Source organism: Candoia aspera, chromosome 1 (genome assembly GCF_035149785.1).
Source record: "Candoia aspera isolate rCanAsp1 chromosome 1, rCanAsp1.hap2, whole genome shotgun sequence".
NCBI classification, from domain to species: Eukaryota; Metazoa; Chordata; class Lepidosauria; order Squamata; family Boidae; genus Candoia; species Candoia aspera.
Genome location: NC_086153.1, coordinates 41,248,936 through 41,271,967, shown reverse-complemented (window position 1 = coordinate 41,271,967; position 23,032 = coordinate 41,248,936). Strand labels below are relative to the sequence as shown.

General features: G+C 40.1%; 1 protein-coding gene across 1 annotated transcript in view; it reads right to left on the bottom strand.

The window, feature by feature from the left end:
• SRBD1 (S1 RNA binding domain 1) overlaps positions 1-23,032 on the bottom strand; it is a 205,439-nt gene that overhangs the window by 163,193 nt on the left and 19,214 nt on the right. The window contains exons 8-11 of the mRNA XM_063302803.1: positions 21,456-21,591; positions 13,309-13,412; positions 11,994-12,101; positions 1,924-2,081 (exon numbers count right to left, since the gene is read on the bottom strand). Of these exons, the coding sequence (XP_063158873.1) occupies positions 1,924-2,081; positions 11,994-12,101; positions 13,309-13,412; positions 21,456-21,591 (506 nt within the window). The remainder of the gene's footprint in view (positions 1-1,923; positions 2,082-11,993; positions 12,102-13,308; positions 13,413-21,455; positions 21,592-23,032) is intronic.

Genomic DNA, 23,032 nt, shown 5'->3' with positions numbered 1-23,032 from the left:
TACCAAGGGTGTTATTTAACCAGTTGGTCATTTTATTTATTTATATTTTATTATTATATTTATATCCTGCCTTTACTATGTACAACTCAAGGTGATGTACATAAGAGCTTCTTGCCTCTTATTTTACACAATAACAGTCCTTGGGGTGGGGTGGGCAGAAAGAGAAAGAGACTGTCCCAAAGTCACCCAGCTGGCTTTCCTGAGAGCCAGATTTGGAATACGTGAGTTTCGCTACAATTGTATTGAAAATACTAATGAAACATTCAACATCTACTGATTCCTTTGTAGAAGAAAGTAACGTGCCTAATTGTAGCTTATGGATGAAAATTTATCCCAATATTTTATGCATACATATACCTGTTTAGCACAGTAGAACTCTGAGCAAAACAACTGAGTGGGATCAACTCAATTCTCAGCAGAAGTGTAGCCACTGAGTTTTAGGATTGCAGCTGATGCCTCTTCAACTAATAAAGCCTTTTACATTATTTTAATTATCTGATCGTGTACAATATCAGCAATATTAGAAAAGGGAGGAGTTAAATAAGGAAGAGATTCTTAAGGGCTCAGGTTTACCATCTGTAGTAGATCAAGAGGGGTATCAAGCTACTTTTCCTTATGTCTTCAGTTCTCTGAGAAAAGCAACAGGAACAATTTTTCTAACCTTTTATTTACAAGAAATGCCATCCAGCTTAAAGGGGATTCTTTATGGGCAAGATATTGTCTATCAATCTTTCATCTGAAAATCATGGCATTTCTCAGGGGTTTCAATTTAGTCAAATGGTATTATTTAGAGATGAGTCCTGAATTTGTGATATCAAGGTGATAAGAAAGGCCAATCTTATGTGAATTTTTATTGGTTGGTGACCCAACAGATTTTAAGAATCCCTGCTACTGATGTTGTTGTGAATCACCAAGCTTTTTTTTTAATTTTTGTCAAAATAATTCAGGCTTTTAAAAATATTAATTGCTGTTGTTGTTTTATTCAATTTATATGGCTGCCAAGCTCACTAAAGCAACTCTGGGTAGCTAACACGAAATTGAAAGCAATAATGAGCAATAACAGAAATGAAAACAAACATGCATTCTGGCTGTCAAACACATCAGACTACCTCCTAAGGTGGGCACATCAAATATCCATGCTGAACTGCCTAGGGGAAATACAAGGCTTTTAGTGCCTTCTTTAAGGCTAGCAGGGTCAGGGCCAATCGAATCTCCTATCACATACTGCAAATTGTTGTGCTATCTCCTGATTAACAACTCTGATATTTCTCATTTGGAAAAGTGAACATGAAGAAATTATCATTAGAACCAGATGTTGTCTAGTTTAAATCACACTCGTATGCATTACTCAGATTTATTGTATGCACTTCCATTTCATTCCAGGAAGGCAGCCCAGCTAGGAAGAACCTGGTGAAACTGGCAGGAGCAAGTAGTAATTACTATTATTCATTGGTGTCTGCTATAGATTGAATTAAGAAAGGGCACAGGCCTTTCTTCAATAACAAAGAAGGAACTGCTCAGAGAGATGCCAATCTGATTCATGTTATCACGAGCTAGTAAACGCATGAGCAAAGCTTTTGTACTGGCAATTCCACTACCAAAAAAAAGGAGAGATAAGTCCTAAAATGTTATCAAATTCCTTTTTATGTCAAGAAGTTCATAGTAGCCACAGAGTTACTGAGTATCATTCAATAAGTCTCTTTAACATGTGATGCAGATCTAAAAACTGTCAGCTTTAATATAGATACACTTAGTGTATTATATTTACAGTTTCCCATATGAAAGACACACACTGAGTTTCTACAGTATGTGTAAGTGGAAGATACCAGGTTCAAATAAATCTGGAGAACATCAGTTGAAGAAAGATGCTTTATGTCCTGCTACGAAAAGTAGCACCTCTCTCAGATGGCATAGGAGACTTACTGGTTGGTGAAATAATTGCTAGTTTGCAGCCGTGTTTGTACCCGGGGTCAACTCCCATCAGTGTTCGCCCTCTCACAGGGCTTGTTAGAAGCAACTGACGAAGATTCCTTCCAAACATCATTACTGATTCTTTTTCAGCATCTGAAGTTAGTTTTGATCTGATAAGGGAGCAAAAAAGTCCAGTTTTTCATAAATATGCAAAATTGTACTTTTGTTTCTCATTAAAATGTTCCATGGCCATTTTCTCTGTCTTCTTCACTTAGTTTATTTCATAAGCAAATACACTCACACCACATACACATTCATATGAAAGACACTGTTTTGATTCTTAAAAAATCACACTGGAGCATATGGTTCATCTTTTGTGTACACAACATCTGGATCCAACGTGAGAGAAGATGCTTTGGATGTGGCACTGGCAATTTCACTGTTTCTGCTGGTGGCTCTTTAAAGGAGCTGCACCTTTTCCTGGGGTTACCAGTAGCTGTACAAATTCAGGAAAATGTGTTTGAAATATACCGTCACCATTAATGTTTTTAATGCCTCCTTAACTCAAACATGTATTTTCCTGAGCTTGTATTACTACTGTGCAAAACCAGGAAAAGGCGCAGCTGAGACATTAACAGGTACAGGATCCAAATCTTTCAGGTCTGAGTACTGTAACCCACTAGCCTAATTGGAGTGAATCACATTATCAAAATAACTTTGCTCATGTTTCAGAGAAAAGTTCTTTGCCCTGTTTACTCACTTTCACGGCCATTATTGCAAGTTCCACTCTAATATTATCTGAAATGGGACAAGGCATATGATTCACTGTCCTCATCGTTACTTCCTCATAATGCATGACACAGGCAGAAGGAAATAATTAAATGATACAGTCTGGCCCTTCTAATTGTCATATCATTAAAATATTAGTAACGTGCTGTGAAATATAACTCCATACAATTTATTTCAATTTATTATTACTAGTTTTAGAATTTATAATCCTTATTGCAATATGGGTATACTCAGTCTTCTGACTTAAAAGCCTTCACAGCTCTTTGCAATTCAAACACCAATAGAATGCAGTATAGGAAAACATTATGTAAATTTCTAAAAGCCATAACAATTAAAAGCAGGGGAGAAAAACTAAACTTTAAAAATGGTTAAAAAAATTAAAAGTGCAAGAATAAGACAGACCAACAGGCATCTAGAATTGTTCTTTGTAGACTGATGCAGCTTTGAAAGCTTAGCCAATCCAATTCCACTTAGCTAAGACCCATTTAAAGAATAAGTAAAGCTGGACCTCTTCTAATCAATCTGAGCAGCAACCAAAATTTTGTTCCAATAGATTGGTCACAATCAGGAATAAGGGAAGAAACTAAATGTGTTCATCAGAATGAGCAAAGAAGCTCATTCAGGGTTCACACATTGTGTTAAACCATAATATGGTTTATTTAGTTTTGGCTTATATAAAGCCATCCATTTTGGTTTATGAATCATGATTTATGACTTCACTTATTGTGTTAACCCAAAAATCGTAATTTAGTAAATTAATCATGGTTAAAAGTAGGCCATAAACCAAATATTCTCAGAGCAAAACTTGTCATGATACCAATAACTGAGTTGATATGAAACAAAGTTCTACATCCAGAAGGAACTTGTCTGATAAGACTTCATCTCATTATGTATTTTCCTATCCTTCTACTAATTTCTGAATATTGTACAAAAAAGAAAAATACAATATGACGTCACTTCAGCCATTTCACATCTATCCATCCTTCTAACCTTCCACCCACCCACCTGCCTGCCTATCATCTTGTTATACGTGATGCCAACTACCTAAGTTGCATGTTAGGTAGTCAAGAAAGAGAAGATGGAACTAAATTTATTTATTTTTATTTATCAAATTTTGCCACCGCCCATCTGCCCCCAAAGTGGGGACTCTAAATGCATTCATGCAGCATGGTCCAGTGGTTAAGGTGCTGGGCTAGAAACCAGGAGTCTGGGAGTTCTAGTCCCACCTTAGGCATGAAAGCTGGCTGGGTGACCTTGGGCCAGTCACTCTCTCCCAGCCCAATTCACCTCACAGGATTGTTATTGTGGGGAAAATAGGAGGAGGAAGGAGTATTAGGTATGTTCCACACCTTGAGTTATTTATAAAAATAATAAAGGCAGGATAAAAGTTCAAACAAACAAACAAACAAACAAATCCATTCATTCATTCATTCCAGGATCTAGTTTTGCCCCAGAATCTGTTTCCACAATCTTATGAATATAGCAATGAATTAAAAATAAAAATTAAATAATCTCAGTGCAGCGCTGTTCCCAAGAGGGCAAAGGATATCACACTGGGAACAGCAACACCAGGATGTCACAACATAAACCTTGTTCCTTTTCTTGTCCCAAAGGAGTGGAGCCTGCAGCACAACAATGAGTTTCTGAGGATGCTGTTGTCTCAGTACTACTGATTTCTGCCAGAATTACATCACTAAATCACTGGGTCTATACAAAGTTAAGCAATGGTTTGTTCAAACAAAGCTGACTGAATAATAGGTTAATCGCATTAAGCCAAAGACAGTGGTTTAAAAACCACAGTTATAATGTGCATACAACCTGCTAAACCAAAATCTAAAAACCTTCCTAAACATAGTCTAGCATAATAATCGAATTGTGTCATACAACTAAGAGGGCTTTTTTGGGCCATCTAAAGTCCTCTTTGAAGCAAGAAATCCAGAATTAGCACCCTAATAGTGGTCCTACCTCTGTTTGAATATCTCCAGAATGGAGAGCTTACTATTGCCTATATAATTCATCTAGTAGTTAGTAAATTTGGGAACAGTTTACAATATATGATTATTTAACTCTTAACCATCTTGGAGGGTGTAGACCCAAGGGTGACCTTGTTTGGACTGAGAAGCTAATGAGGTGCAGGCTTGGTCAATACTTGGATAGGAAACTACCAGTAAGCTAGACTGGGAAGTTGAAAAACCACCCCAGAAGAAGTCGTCTTCTGTATTATTGTAGGAAAAAAAAATGCATGGATGTGTCTATGAAACCATCAAGAACCAAGCTTGACCCAAATGCAACTTTATTTTAACTCCCACCTATCTGAGAGGAGGACCCACAAAAACACCTCTGCCCATAAATATATACTGAAATTATACGTTTGAACCTGAAATCACAATTTATTCCTACAATGCCAAAAATGCCATTTCAGCTGGTAAAAGAAGCCATTATATTGTCACTGGCAAAACAGATGGCTTCCTACTCTGCAGTCATTACATAGCAAAGTTGAGCCCAATATTATGCCTATTAGATTGTTAATCTAAGAGTGAAAAATGACAGATACAAAGATATTTATAGCTGGAGCAATTAGTCTCCCCACTTCTTTTAAAAGAAGTATGACAAATGGGATTAGATCGACATGATGGAGAGAGCTACTGAAACAGCAATTGTGAAATGGATATAATAAAAACAATTTTAGCAGCCCAGCAGTTTGCATCGAGACCATTAGAACAATCTTACTCAATATAGTAGAGGAGGAAAAATATATAATATGGCATGATCATTAAAAACATAAGCAAATTGCAGTTTAGATACACTGTCAACTTTTCCCCAATATAAAATGCATCTTTGATCATTACTTTCCTTTTTACCCCCCACACTGCCAAGAAAAAATGTCCTCAACTTGCCAATGCTTGTATATTCATCTGAACGGCAAGGTATGAAACGGTCCCTGAAAAAACAGCATGTGTCAAAAACCCTTCTGCTACCTCAGTCCTAGAGAAACCTCCTTGGAAATAATGCTCACTAAAATCAGTAGGATTTAACTCCAAATGAGGCTTCACAGGACTCCAACTTTTGATATATCCTTATGTAACAATGGAACTACTATATTAAACAAAATATAGGGGCAGAGAGGTACAGAAGTAAATCTGGATCTTCTGGTATATCTTTGGGTAATTTGTAGAATATGAGCAGTGCAGAGAACCCTGTGCATTTCTTCTGGAGTCACCAGTTCAAACACATCCTAGATCTTACCACAAGACTGAGTCTCAGACACCGTGGCCAGACCTGCCTAGTCAAAGTCCAAGCTGGAGAGGATCTGAACTTTATCTGCCAAATAGCCAGAATATTCCTCCCAGTGGCCCTGCCCGACAGGGACCCAGTCACCCTAAATAGGACTGCTATCAGCGGACACAACAAGGGTGGAAGAATATCAACCATTACCGCACTTCTGCCACAAAGTTCTTGTGGGCTCTTACCCATGTTCAGTCAGTCTCACTCTGAGTCTTCCTCCAACGGCACTTCAGGCATATCTTCTGGTGCCTCATCTCCTCAGTAAATCCTGGTGCACCCTGGGATTGGCACCCAGGGAGAGGGCACATAAGGGTAATGTGGCTCAAGGCTCCAGCCACCACTCATTCTAGGCATTGACCAAGGCTTCAGCCGAACCCCAACCAATCCTCAGGGAAAACCCCAAACTCCCTCTGGAACTCCCTTTGCGTCCATCAGTTGCTTGGGCCAAGCCAACTGAACAGGCCCTATCTCCTGCAGGAGAGGCTGACACCAGCAAGTTGGAAGGCAATCAGAGAATTATCTGTCCATGGCAAAAGACTGATGTTATTGTTCTCCGCTACCAGATCATGGCTTAGGGTAAAATAGTTGCCTTAAATCTCTACAAGGTTTAAGTTTGTACCTTAAAAATCCCAAAATAAAAAAGATCCAAAGTGAATTAGCCCCCATTGGTTGCTGATTGCCATCTACCATTAGCTGTTTTAACAGAGTTGCACTGAGGGCAGTAAAGCCACCAGAGAAGATCACTTCTTGGAGAATATGTGAGAGCCAGAAACTTTGTCTGTCTTGAAGATGAATTTAGGCTATATGAAGAATGTTAGCAGATTGCTAGGAAAGCCTTTGGCCCAGGAGAGATCAGAAAAGTCACACACCAGGCATTTCTATAAAAATAATTTTATTTACAGAAAGCAAACATATTTACAGGCTCTCAGTGAGAGCTGCTTAACTCTCTACATGCCTACACAGAAGGGAAACTGAAACTAAAACAAGTCCAGGCAAGTTCTTCTCCCCAGGTGCAAAAATTAACATCTGAAAAGAGGACAATTAAATTCAACCTCTTCACCCGGCCAAAATGATTAGTTACCATAGTAACCTTAATCTGTAGTAGAAAACATATTAACACTCCCCTTTTTATACTACAGAATAAGACACAAACCAATTTTCTTTGACAACTGTGTATGTCTTTCCATTCACATTATTTTAACATTATCCCCCCTTTGGTTTAATAGAAAGCTACCATCCTTCTTCCTGTGTATTTCCAAACCTAGATAATTTGTTACAGTTCCAAAGCTTTTTAATGTGAAATGGCTTTTCATGCAGGCTTCAAATCAAGCCTTTGTTTTGTTGTTGTTGATGTGAACAGCAGCAAATCATCAACATAAATGCACAGATACATACAGCCTTGTCTGTCTTTCTTCATATATACACATGGATCTGCTTTTCCTTTTTCAAAACTCTGCAGTTTTTCATCTAATTTTTGGTTCCAGGATCTAGCAGCTTGTTTTAACCCATAGATTGACTTCTGCAGTTCACAGACTAGATTCTCCCCTTCCTCATAGCCAGGGGGTTGCTGCATGTATAATTTGTGGTCTAAATCACCATAGAGAAATGCAGTTTGAATGTCATAGTGGTGAACTGACATTCCTTTGAGTGCAGCAATTTTTAACAGTAATCTAATTGATTCACCTTTAGTAACTGGTGCAAAAGTCTTGTCAAAGTCTAAATCTTTCCTTTGAGTGAACCCTTTTGCAACTAACCTTGCTTTATATTTTTGGATTTTTCCATCAGCATCCCTTTTCAGTTTGAAAACCCACCTACAACCTAGACAGCGTTCATTGGGAGGTAGATTTACCAGTTTCCATGTTTTATTTTCTTTCAAGGATGCTAACTCCTGTTGCATGGCAGAATGCCAATTTTGTGCAATCTCAGGTGGTAAAGCATTCACTTGTTCTAAAGACTCAGGTTCTGTGAATATGTGAAATGTGTCATGTTCTCCGTTGCAATGTCCTGTATACATCGTAACATTTCACATGTCACTTTTCTAATCCGTGTTTCCCTGTTGGAAATTTCCAGCCCTGCGAGGCTGTAATCTCTGGAATGCATGTTTGGGTTGGTGACTCTATTCAAGGTTACTTTCCCAGGCCGGTGTATGACGATGGTTGACATCTGGGATGGGGTGGTTGCTACGATGAGGCACGGGGCGGAGTTGGACTGAAGCAACAGTATTTGATTTGTATTTCGCGTGCTTTTGGTTTATTCTCAGCTTTGTCTGTATCTGCACACTATTCCTTTAATAAATCAGTTATCTTAAAGCTCGGGCTTGTGAGACTGAGTATATTGGAGTAGGCAACCATTACAAAATGCCTTTACTGTTTCAGCCTGAAAACGTGATGGAGGAACGCCTTTATTACTCAGCTGAGATCTGCAAGGTAATACAGGGCTTAAATTTTGACTCCTATCACTTTCCTGAGAAGCATCTGTCTCATCAGACAGATCTTCAGTTTGCTTTTCTGGTTTAATGTCCTCATCAGGCAAAAGATCACCATCAGCAAGTCCTTGCTGTTCTCTTGTGGTGGTCAGATCAACTAGAGATCTGGAATTTAATCTCCCCCTGTTTTGTTCAGCAAAAGAAGCGCTTTTGCTAATTATTAATTTCTCTCCCATTATGAACCTGTAGCTCCTCTGGCTTTGTTCATAGCCAACAAAAATGGCTTTCTTTGTTGTGGGGTCTCCTTTCCTTCTCTGTTGTTTTGGAACATGAACCCATGCAGTGCTACCAAACACTCTAAGATGGTTTACCTTTGGTTTCACACCATAAAACAAATGGAATGGAGTGTCCTGGATCACAGAGTTATACAATCTGTTTTGTACATAACAGGCAGTAGATATTGCCTCTCCCCAATACTTAAAAGATAAATGTGAATCTTTAAGCATGCATTCCATCGCATTTTGCAAGGTTCTGCCCTTTCTTTCAGCAACACCATTTTGCTGAGGGGTGTAAGGGTTAGAAAGAATTTATTCTATCCCCTTTTCCACTAGGAACCTTTTGAATTTGTGAGAAAGGTACTCTCCTCCTCTATCACATTGGAGTGCAGATACAAGCCTAGGGAATTTTCTATTTACCCATGTCACAAAACCATTAAATTTCTCAAATGCCTCATCTTCATGTTTTAAGATGTAGATAAATGTGTATCTTGAGAAATCATCAATGATGGTCATTGCATACCTTGCTTGTCCAAGACTTGGAGCAAAAGGACCAATAATGTCAGAGTGTACAATTTCCAAAGGTCTAGTTGTAACTCTGTCACTGTGCTTACTCACAGGAGCTTTTAGTGTTTTGCATTCTTTGCAAACTACACAGTCTAAGTAGTTGTCACAGGGTTTTATCTTTAGGTCAGCACACAGCTGTGGCATTTGTGCTATATACTTGAAATTAGCATGACCAAATCTCCTGTGCATCAGGTGTACACATTGGTCATGATATGGCGTGTTGCCAACTGCAGCCTTGCAGCTTGGCTTCCTTGCATTTTGCACCATGTACAAGGAGTCTTTTAATATACCAGTAGCACACAATTTTCCATTTTTACATATCTCACAACCATTTTTCTTAAATGTTATGACATACCCTGTTGCAGCCAATTGTGCCACAGATAAAAGGTTTGATTGTATATTTGGCACATACAACACACCTTTTACAGTTTCTCCCAAGCAGGATAAATACAAGTCACCTTGTCCCATAATTTTGGTCACAGACCCATCAGCCAAAGATACACTTTGTCTTTCAATTTTAGACAGTGACACAAAAGAGCTTTTACAATTACATAAATGACAATTGGCCCCAAAATCTAACACCCATACATCAGAATTACCCTTCTCAGCAACCTGTGCAATTTGGGTTGTCTGAAGAGCCTTCTTCTGTGTTGCCCTTGTGTTCTTCTTCTCTGTCTTTCTACTCTTGGGTCTCAAGGCACAGTCTTTCTGCAAATGTCCAGCTGAACCACAAGTGAAGCATCGCTGGCTGGCTAGTGCTGTGGCCTCAGCTTCCTCTCCCTTCTTTTCCCTTGTTTTCCAGTACTGCAGCTTTCCAAAAGAGATGGGGGGGGGGATCTTTCCTCTCTCTTCTCCCATTCAGCGAGTAAGAGCTGTGTAACATAAGATGGGGTGAGGTCTGCTTCAGGCATAGCCTCCAGGGTACAAATCAGTGTGTCCCACGTTTCATTCAGTGAGGACAGGAGGATATAGGATTTTGTGAGAGGTGTAAATTCCATTCCTCTCTCCTGCAACTCAACAAACAGCTGCTGAATATGATGCAGGTGCTCAGGAAGGCTATCTCCTTCTGCAAGGTAGGCTTTGTACAGCTTTTTTGTCAGGGTAACTTTACTCCCTGCTGTTGCCTTTACATACAAGTCTCTCAAAGCGTCCCAAAGTTGCTTTGCTGATTGCATGCCTTGCACGTGGACTAGCTGATTGTCCTCAACTCCCAGGATAACGGTGGCTCTAGCCCGCTCATCCTGTCTAAGCCATTCAGCACTGGGATTTTGGGGGGTTTGCTCACCAACTGGCAGCCAAAGATTCTCTCTGCGAAGATACATCTCCATCTTCAGGGCCCAATTCGAATAGTTGGTCCCTGATAGGCGCTCCAGAGGCATCGCTGAGGGCTGGGAGGTAGCCATGGCTTCTTCCTTCTTTTGCAAGTCACCTCAGCTGGCTTCTTTGTCCTGTAGACTGGCAGTTGCTGGAAAATCTCCAGGTGGCTCCAAAGAAAATCTTCACAGGTCTTTGCTACCTGCCTTTAAATTGTGCATGAGGTGTGGAGCTGATCTCTCTATTCTCTCTGGGTTTTACTGGGCTTACTGGGCTGTTTACTGGGCTCATAACCTGTTAGCAGATTGCTAGGAAAGCCTTTGGCCCAGGAGAGATCAGAAAAGTCACACACCAGGCATTTCTATAAAAATAATTTTATTTACAGAAAGCAAACATATTTACAGGCTCTCAGTGAGAGCTGCTTAACTCTCTACATGCCTACACAGAAGGGAAACTGAAACTAAAACAAGTCCAGGCAAGTTCTTCTCCCCAGGTGCAAAAATTAACATCCGAAAAGAGGACAATTAAATTCAACCTCTTCACCCGTCCAAAATGATAGGTTACCATAGTAACCTTAATCTGTACTAGAAAACATATTAACAAAGAATTCCCAGGCAAAAGCCGAGAGTTTTCTAAGGGTAGTGGGAGGTGTCTAGTTCAGTCTTACTCTAATGAGAGATGAATTAAGGATGCATAGTTTAGTGAGCATTGGGCCACTATCCTTCAATTCACACCAGGTAAGTTTAGCGGACGGACTGTTTCTGGTTGTCCATATTTTTAACTTATTCCTCTCCCTTTTTTTTTTTATGAGAGTTGTAGCCTTCAAGTCATAACAACTGCTGCTATATATAGAAATTAAAATGTAATTTTGAGTGCCCAGATAAATATAGTACCTTCCTGTAGGAAAATATATTATCAATTGACTATTGGTGACAACACTGTATCGTAGCAAAATCTAGATTAAATGGTTGATCGACAAACATATGGAACCTTGGAATGGTACCTCTTAGTATCTACAGTACTTTAACTTAGACAATACCTCTCTGCATGGTTGTATGGACCTCCAGTAATACATGGGGTTGTCCCTTTTAATGAGAATGTACTGTATATGCCTTATAATCAAAGCTATCCAGCTTCAAAGATTATAAAATTGGAGAAATCCATATATGTTAAGCTTATCCAAAGCTCATAGCCAAGATGGCCATATAGAAATTCCCATGTCAAGAGGCAGTAAGTCACTGAACACCATTTTTTTAGAAAACAAGAGAGGGCTGCTGTATCTCATGTCCAGCTTGTGAGTTTCGATAAACATTTGGTTTTAGCCACTGTGAAAAACGGGATGCTAGATTAGCTAAATTTGTGGTCTGACTAACTAGGACTATTAACTTTTTACTTATCCTTTTAATAATGAAGATATACTGCTTTACCTGAATTCTCTGCAGAGAAGGGGATAAATAAGACGTTTATATGAATCTTCTATTGAATAACGCAGTAGTTCCATTAATTCAGGGTTGGCATAGGCCTTTGGTCTCCATCTGTGAATCAGAAGTTTTTATGCTGTAGTTACTCTGGCCATTTTTTAAATCAAACCATGTCAAAAATAACAATAATAGGTAAACCCACTAAGTAAACCCAAGAAGTGCTTTTCCTCATAGTATCCATCACAATTGTCAATCTTGAATCCCTAGAGAACTGCCAAGTCTTTTCTCAGATTACAACTCCAAAAATCCAGTTAACTCCTGCTGATATAACACAAGAGCAATGGGTAGCAGTTGTGAGCTAGCAGTTGCCACTTCAAATCTCAGCCAATGTCTCTATGGATGTAATTGAGGGACCATTCTATTGACTTCAGCTCTATCTCTTTCCATACAGTATAATACTGTTCTTCCTTATTGGACTGATGTTGAGATAGCACACTTTGTAATATTAAATGTTAGTATCTAGAATGTGGCCATGGGTTCCAGTTCTAATTTCTGCTAACTTCCAATCAAGCATTCATTAGAGCACATTTCAATATGTTTGAAAAATAATTGTTCCACTCTAGTTTCTCATTGGTCCAAAAGTCTACCTAAGAGAACAGAAATGTACATAAATAGTGAACTGGGAGTGGAGGACATAATTTGTCTGTCCATGGTGTACCACATGCCAAATGTCAATGATTCAAGAATTAAGATACAGAAATATTCATGGAAGACCTAATAAACAATTTAGGAATAAGCAACCTATGTAGTTAGTTGAACTTCTATTAAAATGACAAATCTATGAGTTTACAGCCCTAACTGCCTACCACAGCATTTACAAAATTAAACCTGCCGCCTCATAATTCAAAATTCTGAAAGAACATTTTCAGAATGTCCATGTAACATCTAAAAAAGCATCTAATTCTTGGCACTTTAATATTTGGTACCAGAATCAAGCAGATAGGAAAACTTATACAGAAAATCTGTATCCTGAGTCTATGTATGTTCTATCCATTCATCATTCAACTGAATCATCCTCCTAAAGATGAAAGCATAAAACTACATCATAGGAACAAATACATAGTCTAGAATTACTGATGACAAACTCCCTGTTCCATGCAGGAAGCCAGGGCTAGAACATTCCCAAAATACGATTTCCTACCCTCTTCTTGAAAGACTCAAACTCAGATGCAATTTTAAAAAATGCATGCATTCAGTATGCATCCTTAATGAGAACAACAATAGAACACGGACATGGACATATTTATGTCCCTATACAGACCTTTCATTTACGCACCACCTAGAGAATTCATTCTTCACTCCATCAGGAATGTTGATCTTTACTTTCAAGATTTTCAGATTCTCCCCTCGGTTAATAGCCAGAATCTAAATGGCAAATATAAACAGCAAGAATGTATAGAGATAGAGATAGACAGTTAGATAACCAAAAGATTTAAAATGACAGCCAATCAATACTTCTGAACTCCAAATCCTATTATTCTATATTATGAGATTAACTAAAGAAAATTATCCATTTGGGTCCAGAGATGATAAGCTCAGTTCTTGTTTCTCCCACAACAAAGTTGCAAAATAAAACTTTGCCAAAGATAAACTATACTGCTATATTTGCGTAATGTGTATAAATGGCAGAATCCAGCTTTTCCTAGAGTAAAGTTTGGAATGCTTAGATTGTAGGCTTTATATGTACATATACCCATGGGATAATTGCAGCTGCTAATCCTTGATCCACGGAAATTGGACAACTATCATCCAATCTCCAACCTCCCTTTTTAGGGGATGGCTACTGTGGAAGAGGTGGCAGTTACAGAGGGCTCTGAAAAATATAGAATATTTAGACCCATGGCAGTCTGGTTTTGGGCATAGGATGGAAACTGTATGGTGTCACGTTCACTGTTTCAATGTGCACTGTACATCGTAACGTTTCACATGCCATGGTGCTGACGCGCATTTCTGTTGGGAGGGAGCTGCTGTGAAACCTTGTGCCAAGCTCTGTATCTATGTTCATTTCAATGGAATGTGTTTGGGTTATGTCCTCTGCTCAAGGACTTTTCCCACGGACCATCAGAAGCCGTTAGGAGCACCTGGGATTGTGAGCCTGGGAAGATTCTACGGGGGGAGGGATCTCGTTTGTACCGAGGGTTTTTAGTTTGCATTTGGCGTGCTTTTTCCATTCTCAGCTTTCTCTGTGATCCTGCATACTATTCTTTAATAAATCAGATATCTTTGTGATCCTGCTTATGAGTCTGATGGTGTTTTAGATTAGGCAATCCTTACATACAGTCATTCTCATGGATGGAAGGAGAGAAGGAGCATAACTATCCTTTCCTCCTAGAACTCTAAGCAACCTTTGATACTGTCAACCACAATATCCTTCTGGGCGGCCTGTGAGGATTAGGAACTGGAGATACCATTTTGAGTGGCAGGTCCAGTCAGCAGTGTTTCAGGGGATAAGAGATTAGGCCTACAGACACTCCATTATGGGGTGACTCAGGGCTTGATCTTTTCTTCTATCATTTAACATCCACAGGAAGCTGTCAGGAGAGGTCATCTGTTGGTTTTGGGTGAAGTGTCATCAAGATGCTGTCCATCTCTATGCTGAGCCTAATGAGAGATACACTGGAAGTCCTCATTCAGTGCCTGGAGGCTGCCATAATCTGAGTGGGCTAAAAATAGATTCAGATTCAACCCAAACAAAACAGAATGGCTATTATAATTCAGAAGCCTACTGATTCCAGGATGTACCAACTTTGATTCTCAATGGACTTGTGCTTCCCTAAAAAGAGCAGACACAATCTGAAGGTCTTCCTGAACTCTCAGCTCCTGCTCAAGGAGCAGGCAAAAACTGGGGCCAAGTGATCAGCTTTGGCTGGTGCACCTGTTGCAGACTTATCTGGAACAGGATGCTGTGATGATGGTCACTTATGCCCTTGTCCCCCCTTGGTTATATTGCTGTAATTTGCTGTCCTTGGAGATTTCAGCTGGTCTATAATTCAGCCACTCACATGCTCATGGGGAAGTTGTAATACTGTCACATTATGAATTTTCCTTTTATAGTTTTCTAGTTTAATATTTATTTAAGTGTTCATATCTCATGTTTGACAGATATGTGAGCAAACAATCTGAGGTTGCCTCTCCTCCCCAGATTTTAAATATTTTTGTGTCAGATATCATTATTCTGAGGTAGATTTACATAGATCAATCATACTCCCAACAGCTGTACAGTGTTTCTTTAAACAGATTTTGGTTCCTTCCCAGATGTCTAGCTAAGAATCAAACAAAGAATTTATCACTCATTCTCTTCTTAAATTTTACAGGTGTCTTCCTCTGCAACACTGTATGTTCTGAAAGAAATTGCTAAAATGTAGTAGTTATTTTTTACTAATTCTCTCAAGATAGTTATCTGATCCAAAATTTCTTCCCCAACCTTCTTCCTCAGAACAATCATGAATGGTTGGTTTCAGCTGAGACAGTGTGACTGTCACAAAGTACACCCCTTATTGGTTACCCTGAGAAAGAGCCTGCCTAGTCCTTGTTCAGCAAGCTAACCACTATGCCACAAGTATTCCCTAACCAGTATTCTCCAGATATGTCAGACTACAACCATCATCCCAATGGCCATGCTGGCTGGTGATAATGAGAACTGCTGTCCAAAACATTTAGAAAGTGTAATGTTGTAGAAGGTTGCTCTCTATGTTCTTTCTGATTCACTTGATGGAAGATTTCCATTAAATAAAACAAACATGCATTTAAACTGCCATGAGAGAAAAAGCAGAGGATTGCTGTGTACACTTGCTGTCCATGTGCTCCCATATGTTAACAAAACCATGCATTTTTAATACATTAGACTTGCAGAAACCATTAAAAAGCTGTTAAAAGTTGACATACCCATGTCATTGCACATGTTGATGGATGCTATAGGCCTCTGCCTGTCACAAGCAAGCATTTCCTGTCAATCATGAACACTAATTCAATCACTAGCTAACTCAGACATGTCACATATGTTAAACACAATGGTCTAAAAGTGACCTGGAGACATCACACCAATTTATAGTCTTCAGCTTTTCCTGTGCTTGCTGACATACTGGGCTTGACATATCACTGAACAGTACAGCAAACAATAAAAATTGCATGTGAAATATTTTAACATCAGGTACCTTGACTGCCAAAGCAAAGGGCAAGTATGAGGAGGAGGGATGTTCACAAGCAAAGCAAAGCGCTGCCAGGTTTATTCCATTGTGACAAGGGGGACAAAAACTAAAACACCTCTCTCAAGTGACATCAAACTTACATTTGAAGACAAAGGGTTTCATCAGGCACAATTCATGGACATCAACAGCCCCTAAAAACCCCAGAGGCATTAAGACTGGAGAAGGCCTCTACTGAAGTAACACTGGCAATTTATTACAGCATTACACTTTTTTAAAAAAATAAAAAATAAATTTGAACAATATACAACAATAAAATTTGGAATACAGAATTACAGTATCCTCCATTACTTCAACAGTGGCTTCAGGTTTTAAAGAATAATAGATTTGTTTCTTATGACTTAAAACCCAACTAGTTCAGCAAAAAAAAAACTTTTTACAGTCTTTTGAGTCCCTCAGAGAACATTTATAAGAGGTTAGCTCTCATCATTTATATGCTGGAGAAGTAATAAATTTGAAAGAACTTTGATACATATGTCATGGGGCTGTCCATCGGTAATTCGTTATTGGTTAGATATTATTATGGTGAACCAGTTTCTTTGAAGGCAATTGAAGGTTAAAGATGTTGATGATTGTGGTCTTGGGCTCACTGAGAGACGAGTTGTGTGGTGGGTTTTGGCTGTGCCACTGGTTCTCAGGACAGAGGGAGCACATTCCAAGGAGGTGGAGGAGATAAGAGGCACAGTCTGGGAGGCAATGTTGGGAAAACGAAGAGGTTCAGGATAGCCCCGCCCTCAAGCCTCCCAGGTTATTTCCCCTTAGGTTAGAGTAGCTTTAGTCTGGCAAGTTTCTGTCTATACAGTGTGAGCAAATAAAGAACTGGAGTTTGAATGGACTGACTCTTCATTGTTCTTGGGCTGACCCTGACAGGTGGTGCCTTCAGCCTTGAAGGAGGCAGTGGTGCACCCTCTCAAGAGGCCAGCCTTGGACCTAACAATTTTAGACAATTATTGTCCTGTCTCCAACCTTCTCTTTTGGGAGAACGTTCATCAGTCTGCAGTTGCAGAGAATCCTGGAAGAAGTAGATTATGTAGACTCATTTCAGCTGGGTTTCAGTATTGAGATAGCCTTGGCTGCACTTGTTGATGACCTTGGTGGAGCTGGGATGGAGGTGGTGCATCCATCCTAGTGTTCCTTGATCTCTCAGTGGCCTTCGATACTATCAACCAGCTGTGTGAGTTGGGAATTTGAGGCACTTTTTTATGTGGTTCTCATCCTTCTTCCATGGCTGGTCCCAGTTGGTGTTGGCGAGTGCAGAGGGAGAGGTTGCCTCCCAGACCCTTATGTGGGGTGCTGCAGGGTTCAATGCTCTCCCCTCTCATGTTTATCTACATGAAGCTGCTGGGGTCATCTGCCAGTTTGGGGTTTGGTATCATCAATATGCTGATGATATCCAATTATACCTTCTGATTCCAGGCCGGCCAATTGAGGTTGAGCTCTTGTCTTGATGAGCAGGTGGCACTGTGACCAAGGGGGCCTTTGCACAGCTCCATCAGGTACACCAGTTGTATCCCTTGGGAGGCCTTTCACACAGTCACCTCAAGGCTCAACAAATGCAATTTGTTCTATATGAGGCTGTCCTGGAAAACCACTCAGAAGCTTCAAATGGTCCAGAATGCTTTACATGGACAGTGATGGGCATGCCTCAGTATACCCATGTGACACCTCTGCTCTATGAGCTGCACTGGTTGCTTCCAGGTGCAACTCAAGGTACTGCTGTTGTTGTTATTATTATTAGATTTTTATCCCACCTTTTAAAAAATATATTTGGTGAACTCAAGGCAGTGAACATACCTAATACTCCTGCCTCCTACTTTCCTATTAAAGCCCTATATGGCATATGACCAGGTTATCTGAAAGACTGCCTATCTCCTATGGTTTCTGCCCAGCTGGGACATGCCAGCAGAGTTGCCATACTCCAGGTCCCTTTGATTAAACAGGGTTATCTACCAGGATCCAGGAAGTGTGCCTTCTCTGTCATGGTGCCTGCCTTTGGGACGAGATCCCCCCTGAAATCCATGTGGCCCCCTCCCTATTGGTATTCCGTAAAACCTTTAAGGTAGGCAAGACCAAACTATATGATTCCATATGGTCACATGTAGAAAAGAGTGGAACAAAATGTGAACTTTATATGTGAATCAGGGCATAATTCAAAAAATGGGGCAGGAAGAGCAAAGAAAACATTTTGAATTCTTGTCAGTCCCATGGGGAAATCTACAAAAATGTTTCCATCTTCCTCAGCCATTGTCCTGGAATAAAAGGTACAAGCTCACTGTTAACCCTGGAGAAACAATTTCCCCTTTTTAAAAGGGCTAATGCAACTCTTTTCACTTGACTAATGGCCACAACTGTAACAGGCTTTCCCCAGGACAATCTACCCCCTTCAGATCACAGCTGCATTTTCTCCTCCCCTGTGTCCATAGACTAGATACATTTTACAAAGGCTAAGTGATTCACTGAAAAACAAGTCAGTTTCCAAAAGCCTTAGACAGCAGAGGTTGATCTAAAGAACAACTCATGTAGGGGCTGAGAAAGATCAGGCAGCAGATTTTAAAAATCCAATGAGGTGTGTAATTTGGACTTGGATTGGAGAACCTATATTTCTTCAGTCACAAATCTCAACAAAGAAACTGCTCATCTATCATCACCTCACAGCTTAGAGGTGGAGAATGGAGATACTACTACGATATCTCTGATCCTACATTTTCTTGAGTGAATAGTAGTATATAAGGCATGTACAGCAGATTGTCATACATTGTCATACTCCTGTCACACAACAGGAGTTCAAACTAAAATTCCAGCAACGAAGTCCATGCACTTTTCTTTCAGCATCCCTAGGACAACCATCTACTTCTATTTTAAAAAAATTCTGTGCTGTGATCCTACAAGGATGGCAAGGCAGCAGTTTTGTAAGGAGGAGCTTATTTACCATAGCTATAACCAGGCTGGAGGTTAGAGAGTAGAACCTCTTGTCTATCTGTCAAGACAGAGTAATGGCTTGCTTGAGCCCAGAGGCTGGAAAGGGTGGTGAAGCAAAGATCCAGTGCAGGCTACTCATTTAAACAGAGAATAACAAGCTGGGCAGTTGTGTGTGTTTGTTTTTAACAACGATTATGGAACTGGCTAGAAGAATTAAGGTCATGTTCTCTGTTAAAGATGCCTGTATTTCTTCCTTAACCGGTTAGGCTGCAGGGTATGCAAAGAAAGGGTTTGCTTGTGCTCAGGAGCTGGGAGTCATATCAGTGCAAAAGCAAAGCCATTAAAAAGACAAGCTCCACTACTGAATAAAAGATCCTGCTTCACTCTGGTAACAGATAAACTGGCACAGAGCAAGAGCAATACCAGCTCAATCCTTGAAACAAGCCATCAATATGGAACAGGCAGATCTGGAGCAGACTGGGAGGGACGAAAAGAGCGCGCATGGAAAGAGGGGCCTTCACAGAGATGGGGGGCCCTCACCCGCACATGCAGTTTGCTGCTATGCCATTTCTCTAATGTCAGGAATGGGACTACTTACTGCTTCTTAGCTCAGCCAGTTCAGATGACTTGAGGAATCCATTCTTGACCCTATGTTAGTTTTGCTTACAGGCTTGATCCCTCAGTCTAAACCTGGTTACCTCATCTGCCTGGTCCAGTAAGTCTTCCCAACTATCATAACCCAAGAGGTTTCTTGGATATCCCTTAAGAAATAATGGGATATATATATTGCTTTAAGAATTATTCTTGGTATGGCTACCACCACCAATCTTTTCTGATTTGGAAGTCTTCTGTTTATTTTAGTAACTTGATTTAGTGGAACATGGAGAAAATATAAATAGGTTCAGTCACTAATAGACTATTTAAAAACAAGAATAAAATGTTTACTGTTCAAGTTAGAAACAGATGAAATTAGCATCTGTTTACATGAAATAAAGCAGGGGTCCTAAACACATGGCCCACTGAGTTCTTTTGTGCAGCCTGCCATGGGACTGGGATATTTGAGGGACTGCCTCTCCCCGGTTAAATCTACCCATCCCATCAGATCTGGCAGGAGAGGCATGTCATGGGTCCTAAGGAACCTGACGGGACCCAGGAGGAAAGCCTTTTCTGCTGTGGCACCTGCCCTTTGGAACATCATTCCCCTGGAACTTGCCATTTACTTCTGATTCCTCTCAGAGAGCCCCATCTCTGCTGCCAATGGCTGGGCTGCACTGCAGTACAACAGACAAAAGGCAGCAAACCACTAAATAAGGGGAAGATACAGGCTAATGAAGTCCCTCTCCACCCATAATAAGAGGAACATGGTCAATCTGAGGACAGCACAATAAACTACTCCCAAACAGCTTTCTTCCATTCATCCTTACAACACTATCATGTGAGAACCCAGTCATTGTGATTTGTATAATTTACTGGGCCATTATGACTTATTCTATAAAACACAGTTAAAACAAATCAGGGTTTATCGTGATATTACCATGACCTGAAACCCAGGGGGCATAGCCACTGGCCCACCCCCAACACAAGCAAGGTATACCCAAACAGCTCACTTGAGCCTCCTACATGAATGGACACACCAAGCTTGACTTCAAGAGTGATGCAGGGTGGCTGAGAGGAAGCAGGAAAGGAGAGCATTAGCAGGACCAATGACCCGGTTGGCACATAGGCCAATGGAGGAGGAGGGGGGAGGGGCATGGCACACCTACTCATCTCTACTCACTCCTTAAGACCTTTCCAGAATTTGTTACAGCTGAAATCTGGAAGAATCCAAATGTTACAAGCTTTGGTTTGGCCCAGCTGGGACTGATCCAGAAGTGTACAGGCAAACTTCTAAGCCACAGACTGCTTGATTCAGGTTTGAAACAAACATGTTTTCCTTCCCATGCACACACCTACAAGACTGCATTAGGCATAGTTCAAGAACTAGATCGCTTATTTGATCTACTCTATTTATATCTGGCCTTTCATTCAGGGCCGTGAGGTTCCAGGCACAGTACTCTCTCCTGCTATTGTTCCCCATAAGAGAACAACTCTTTTTTTGGTAGGTTGGGCTGACAGAGAGTGACTGGCTCAAAGTGACTCCCTGGACTGGGGATGGACTAGATCCTGGGTTTCCCCACTACAGTTCAACACTTTCTACAGCACATAACAAATTTATTGTAAGAAACGTATCTTTTCATTTTCTTATTTAAGAGATACTTCTTTAGACAATGATTTGCAGACATACCTGGTGATGTTGAATGTTCTTTATGTTGCAAGAAAAATTCTGGTACAGATGAAATTTGTTGACATCTTTTTCATTGATTTTTTTAGAAGTCACTTTTGCCAGAGATGACTGAATGCAAATGTATTTTCTTTGACATCTATATTTTTAAAACAAACAAAAAATCCTTTAGTCAACAGAATTTCTCTGTACATCTGAATAACAGCAACATTACTGAAATGACTTATTCTCAATTTCGTAGTATATTAAAATAAATGTATTTTCAAAACTAACTTGATACATTTCACTCATAATGCAGAGCTAGAGATGTGTAACCTGCTTTCCAAAAACTGATACCAAAATATAAATTTTAATGTGACAGGAGGGTAAATTATTAAATGCATGGCTATATTTAACAGCTATTACATTTAACTTTAATTAAATATAAATGAATGAATTTGATTTTAATTTTTTTCATCCTGATCCTACCTATTACTCTTTGGAGTATAGCCTCTGATATGACCTTTATAAGCTGAGTACTGTCTTCAACCCAGAAGAAGTCCCCTGTACTAAGTCATCTTGTGGATTGTTATTTTTGTCTTAGCTTAAGCTCTCTACAAGGAAAAAAATATTATAAATCGAACAAAATATATTTCCATAGCATACTAAGCCAAAGCCAAACTATATACATCATGGCTTAACCCTGTTAAGAAGCTGGTTCCTGCAAAAAAATTTGGAGATGTCACCTGGCTTGGATCCTGTGGGGAGCCTGGACTAATCCCTGGATGAGATCCAGGTCTGGCCTTCAAGTTGCCTAATTTTGCCACAGCCACAATTTAATTATGGGTGAGAGGGCAGGCCTGGCTTATGTTCCTGAAACCTGGGTGGAGAAGGAGCAGGGAGAAGGTGGAACTCTCAGAAATCTGCCCACTTAGGTTTTGGATTTGGCATGGGAGGGGTGAGTAGCCATTGTCATCTGCAAAACTCTGTTGGCAATCAAGAGGTACTACTCCATAGATAACCAGATATGAGACCTTATTTGTATAGCCATCCAATAGATCTGTGGCTTTTCAGAGGGGTCTTTGGGGAGCTTCCTGAGAATCTAGTGGTGTTTGACCAAGACTCTGGTTGCCCAGTGGACAAAAGGTCACTGGATTGGCTTGCACCAAAGTGGCCAAAGTGCAGAACCAATGCAGCCTCTTAGTTTATTGAGGATCTCAGAGAGATGAAATGACAGAGGAGATGCCTAGAGCACAGCTTGAGGAACTCCTGTCTTGTCCTGACTGGACATTGGTACAAGTTCACACTGGGGCTACACAGTGGTGATTCAAGCACAAAAAAGAGAAATATTTTGCCACCCTATCTGCATCAGCCAAATGCCACCAGTGGCCCCTTTTAGGGCAACTCGCTGTCTTTTAGGGAAGGATGTTCATCTAGACCATCTGAAAGGTACTGTGAAGAATGATTGCAGCATTTGGCAAACAAAGCCACTCAGATTCAAGAGGAGCTAGACTCCAGCTGGACAATAGAAATGATCAGGTCTCATCTTGTAAAGAGTTCTGGGTTCATTTTAAGACTGTGAGTCCCAAGGAAGTGAACAG